This window comes from Panthera onca, chromosome X (genome assembly GCF_046562875.1).
Source record: "Panthera onca isolate mPanOnc1 chromosome X, mPanOnc1 haplotype 2, whole genome shotgun sequence".
NCBI classification, from domain to species: domain Eukaryota; kingdom Metazoa; phylum Chordata; class Mammalia; order Carnivora; family Felidae; genus Panthera; species Panthera onca.
The window spans coordinates 67,955,415-67,960,180 of record NC_138357.1 but is presented as its reverse complement, the minus strand read 5'-3'; the positions used below and the strand labels follow the sequence as shown (position 1 = coordinate 67,960,180).

General features: G+C 44.9%; 1 protein-coding gene across 1 annotated transcript; it reads right to left on the bottom strand.

Annotated features, from left to right (window-relative positions):
* Positions 1-296: 296 nt before the first annotated feature.
* MAGEE2 (MAGE family member E2) lies at positions 297-2,607 on the bottom strand. The gene has a single exon (XM_081792424.1). It carries the CDS (start codon positions 2,400-2,402, stop codon positions 831-833), a length of 1,572 nt encoding a protein of 523 aa, XP_081648550.1. The 5' UTR covers positions 2,403-2,607; the 3' UTR covers positions 297-830.
* Positions 2,608-4,766: the final 2,159 nt, after the last annotated feature.

Sequence of the window (4,766 nt, the reverse complement as noted above, 5' to 3'; positions counted from 1 at the left end):
CCCTGCCCCTTCCCTAGCCCTTCTTGTGCCCCATTGCCTTCTCCACTGTCCCCTCCCAGCACCTACAGCTTAGCTGGAAGTTACTACTGTGGTCTCTCCTAGCACTCTGAGCTTACCCCTACTATATTACCACAGCAATAAAACATTTTCTGGTTTACTTCAGTGGCCCCTTCCCCTTAAGCCCTGGGTTCAGCTGGGTCTTCTTCACCCTTATATTTCCAGCACAAAGCATGTGCTCTGAGCATGGCAGGTGCTTAATAAATGTTTGTTGAATAAAAGAATCCTTAAGCATGGTGTCTAATTCATTATGCTTTTATTTTTCACTACATTTGGAACAGCAAAGCAAATACAGGTAAATGCCAGCAATTTTTTTCTTACACAACAACAGTAGACACAAAGAAGGCATCCATAGATCAGTGATATTGTGTTTGATTTTGTTGTGTGTGTGTTGTTACTATTGTTACTTAACTTTTGCACCACAACATTTTACTAATTATTTTAAACAATTAAAGAACATTTTTATGTTCTCTTCCACATCATAGAAAGATGTAAACATTATCAATACAATTTACATAGATATCTGAGTTTTATATTAAAACAAGACAGGGATAGCAAATGAGCAATTTCATTTATAAACATTGATCATGAACCTAATTCAAGGGTATATTGTAAGGGAGGGAATACTATTAGAAATAGAACACAAATAGCAAACACAATGTGTACGTTCCACCCCAGCCCTGACTGACTTGTGATTTGGGTCCCCAGTGCCCATTTCCCCAGGGCATCTATAACTGATGACACCCAACTAACACGATACATTTTCCCAGATTTCACATGGGGCCAAAGAAGAACATGGCAGTTGCCTCAGATCTGACTCTGGCCTCCTCATCTTCAACAGCCTCCCTATATTGCTCTGGCCAGTCCTGTGGTCGCTTTCTGTACAGCCTGGCCATATACTCCAAGGCTTTCATTTTGGTAGTTTCAAGGTGAGCTCGAGGACCCCATAGAAGCTCATACTCAACTGGATTAGAGTAGGACAGTGGCCTGCATTCCAAGTAGCGCTGTCTCATAAGCTTGCAGGTGATGGCATGCTTTCTCCCTACATCCACACCGAATCTACGAAGCATGTTCCAAATGTTGGCCTCTTTGACGCGGTTGCCCATCAGGAAGATCAAACCCAAAATTGGCATCACATACTCTTGAGTGGGTCTCCCCAGGCTGTCTAACATCATTTGCTCTTCTTCTGATTCTGGTTGCTGGACAAGGAGGTAGATGTGCTCACTCGTATCAACCTCAATCAGAGAGAATCCATAGAATAGATCAAGGATTAGAGTAGCTCGACTGAGGATATTTGGGAACACTTCCTCAAATTCTTTGCCAGTGTGAGCCAGTAGCTCATCCTGATGTATAGGCAGCAACTCCTCAGTGACATTAATGGCCAACTGGACCAAATCATTGGCCTTATCGTTCATAGTGTCCTCTGACCAGAATTCCAAGCCAGCAGCCTGTCTTCTTTCTTTGGCTTTGTCAGCTTCCAGGGCCTTGTTATATTCTTCTGGCCAGCTCCAGGGTTCTTCATCATGGGCCTCTGCCACAAACTTCAGGGCTTCCATCTTTGTGATTTCCATGTGGGCTCTAGAGCCCCACAAGAACTCAAATTCGAGGGGATTAGTGCCATAAACTGGCCAGTACTCCAAGAACCGCATGCGCACAAAGTCAGTAATGAGCAGGTTCCTTGTGTTCCCAAAGAGGTTGTTGATCCTCTGGGGATCACCCAGCAAATCAACCTTTAACAGCAGGTCCCAAATGGATGCTTCTCTTGCCCGGTTGCCATTCAGAAGGATGTGGCCTAGGACCAAGGCCAGCAGACCTGCCTTTGGCACATCCAAGGATTCTGTTATGTGATCAGTGGTCTGGAAACCCCGTTTGCTGATTAGGCTGTAAATGTCAGCCTGGGGATCAAGAACCCTAAGGTTCAACCCAAAGACCTGATCCAGGTGGGCTGAGGCTCGTCTAAGGATCTCAGGGAACTGATCTGAGTATTCTCTGAGGAACTCTAGCATCTCTGCTTGCTGGATAGAACCCTCGGTTTGGCTTTTCATTCGCATGAAATTCACCAAAGCAATTGACCTGTCTTCTAGAGGGTCGTGGACCCTGAGCGCCCCCAAACGTTGGGATTGCTCTTCAATTAGGACCTCGAGGTCATTCGGGTCCTGCGCAGTCTGGGAAGCGCTGGCACCCTGAGGGTTGATTAGCGCATGAGGGCCTTGGAGGGCCTGGGGAACAAGCATGGAGGTCGGAGACCCAGAGGCGTCACTAGCCTGCATCTCACCCTGACGGTCGCCGTAATCTGCAGTGGTCTCTGCGCTGCCGCGGCGCGCGTTCTGGCTTACCAGAGACATGGTTCCAGGAGTCAGCAGCAGGAACGGGGAAATCAGCAATCTGTCAGAGAGAGGATGGTAGGAGTTGGTGCCTCAGCACAAATCCTAAGCCAGAGACCCGGGATCAGGAGGGAGAGCTGGAGAGAGAAGCGATCTTTCTACACAACCAGTGAGCAAATAACCGCTAGCTTCTCAGTGCCTAGCTTTGCCGCAGCCTACGCAGGCGCAGTCTGGTTCTGCGGCATGGTGGCCACGCCCCGCTTCCAGTCCCCCACTCCTGCCCACTAGGGCTGCCAGGAAGACTAGGCTGGTTGAAGTGGTTGCTGCTGGATTCAAACATTTTAGAGCCGAGAATTCAAGAAAGGGGCAACAAACGGAGGTAAAGCAGAATTAACAAGGAATGAGAGATGTTCAATGACATCAGTTTTTCTGTGAGGTAAAAAGCGCCACGTTAACAGAAGATTCAAAGACGAAGAGGAGGATGCTAACAATGAGAATTATTTTATGGTTTCATTAATTTATCCACACACTCAGCAGACATTTCTTGAGTACATACCACATGTCAGGCACAGTGCTGGGTACTAGGGATACAGCAGAGGACAAACATAATGATTACCTCTTTCTGTATGGAGCTTACATTCTGGGGTAGGTTCAAACAATGGTGATAATAATGAAAGCTAAACTTTATGGAGCATGTACTATGTACAAGGCAATTTCTGGTACTTTCACTTGCCCCACATTAAAACACTTAATGTTAGCTATGAGGTAGATACTCTTAATGGTCCTCATTTTACAGATGAGGAAACTGGGTCACAGAAGTGAATTTACCTGTTCAAAATCAGGGAGCAACAAATGGAAGAGAGGAGTATTTGAACACAAGTCTGTCAGAATCTCAAGCATAAGTACGTTCTCTGACACCATCTGCCATTCAAAGAATTTTTTTAACCCTATTCATTAAAAATGACTCATATAAGTTAAATGGAAATAGTTGCCCTAATGTAGGGTCAATTAACATATGGTATAAATACAGAAGGAGCAAGCATGGATTACAGCTTAGTTTGAGACGTCTTGGAATGGGGGCACATGTGGGGCGCCTGGGTGGCTCAGTCGGTTGAGCGCCCAACTTCGGCTTGGGTCATGATCTCACGGTCTGTGAGTTCGAGCCCCGCGACAGGCTCTGTGCCGACAGCTCGGAGCCTGGAGCCTGTTTCGGATTTTGTGTCTCCCTCTCTCTCTGACCCTCCCCTGTTCATGCTCTGTCTCTGTCTCAAAAAAAATAAAACAATGTTAAAAAAATTAAAAAAAAAAAAAAAGGAATGGGGGCACATGCTTCACAGAGAAATTGAGCTCTAAGTGATGGACAGGATGTAAAGGATATATAAGGGAATTCTAGGCTGAAGGATCAGCCTCAGAAAAGGCCCAGAGGTGTGAAAATACAAAATAAGTTTGCACTGCAGCTGGTTACCCAAAGTGGCTACAGCCAAAGTATACTAGTATGAGTGGGAAATGAGGATGAAGGTGGTGAGCCAGGAATGATTGGATTTCCTGTTTTTTCACTAAGCAGTATAACAGAACTGGTTGGAGTCCCACAAGGTGAGAATGGAAACACCAGAAAAGGGCCTGGTTATTTACAGGTCGGTCATGTGTTTGGGGAAGCATAATCCAAGCACTTTGACCAGGAAGAGGGGTCAGCTGCTTTATCTTCAGGAAATGCTACCAAAATAATTGTGCTAAATCCTAGCTCTCAACCATCAAGCTACTCGGTAAAATAGTGGGAAAGGAAAAAATATTACATAGGGTTGCCATTTGCAGCCTTCCTTAAATTCTTGGTGGTAATAAATACTGTAACATTTAGTTATGCTGTGCCCAGGGATTTCTTCAGAAAGCACTACCTTCACATGTGGAAGCCAGACAATTACCTCTGAAATTTTCTACATCTCAGATGTTCTCTATCAGTAGCAAAGCAGGCAGTTCAGGACCATGGATTTGGCCAAACTGGGATAAAGAGAACAATGTTTATACAACTGAATATGCATGTTCTGCAAGGTAGAAGTGTGTGGTTTGTGTGCTGAATCTTAGGAGAATCGTGTGGAAAGCAGCACCATCTTTGAGCTACCAAAAAGGTATAATTGAGATCAGATCTGATGGGATCCCTCAGTTTGGTCTTTCCATTTCCCTAGGAAAGCCCCATGTTCTTTGTCTCAGCAGGTGTTGCCTGGCTAGAATTTTATTCTTCAGTCATAAAAGAAAAGAGATATGTATTTTCCTGAAACCCAGCTCACAGTTTGTCATGAGTTGAAGCTTCTACTAACACTCCATCTAATAACAAAAACCCAACATTGAATGGAAACATTTTACCTCTAAATAACATCCTAATCTGATTCC

What these genes read in the sequence shown, in the direction of transcription:
- MAGEE2 (XM_081792424.1), bottom strand. Translation starts at nt 2,402, where the DNA reads ATGTCTCTGGTAAGCCAGAACGCGCGCCGCGGCAGCGCAGAGACCACT.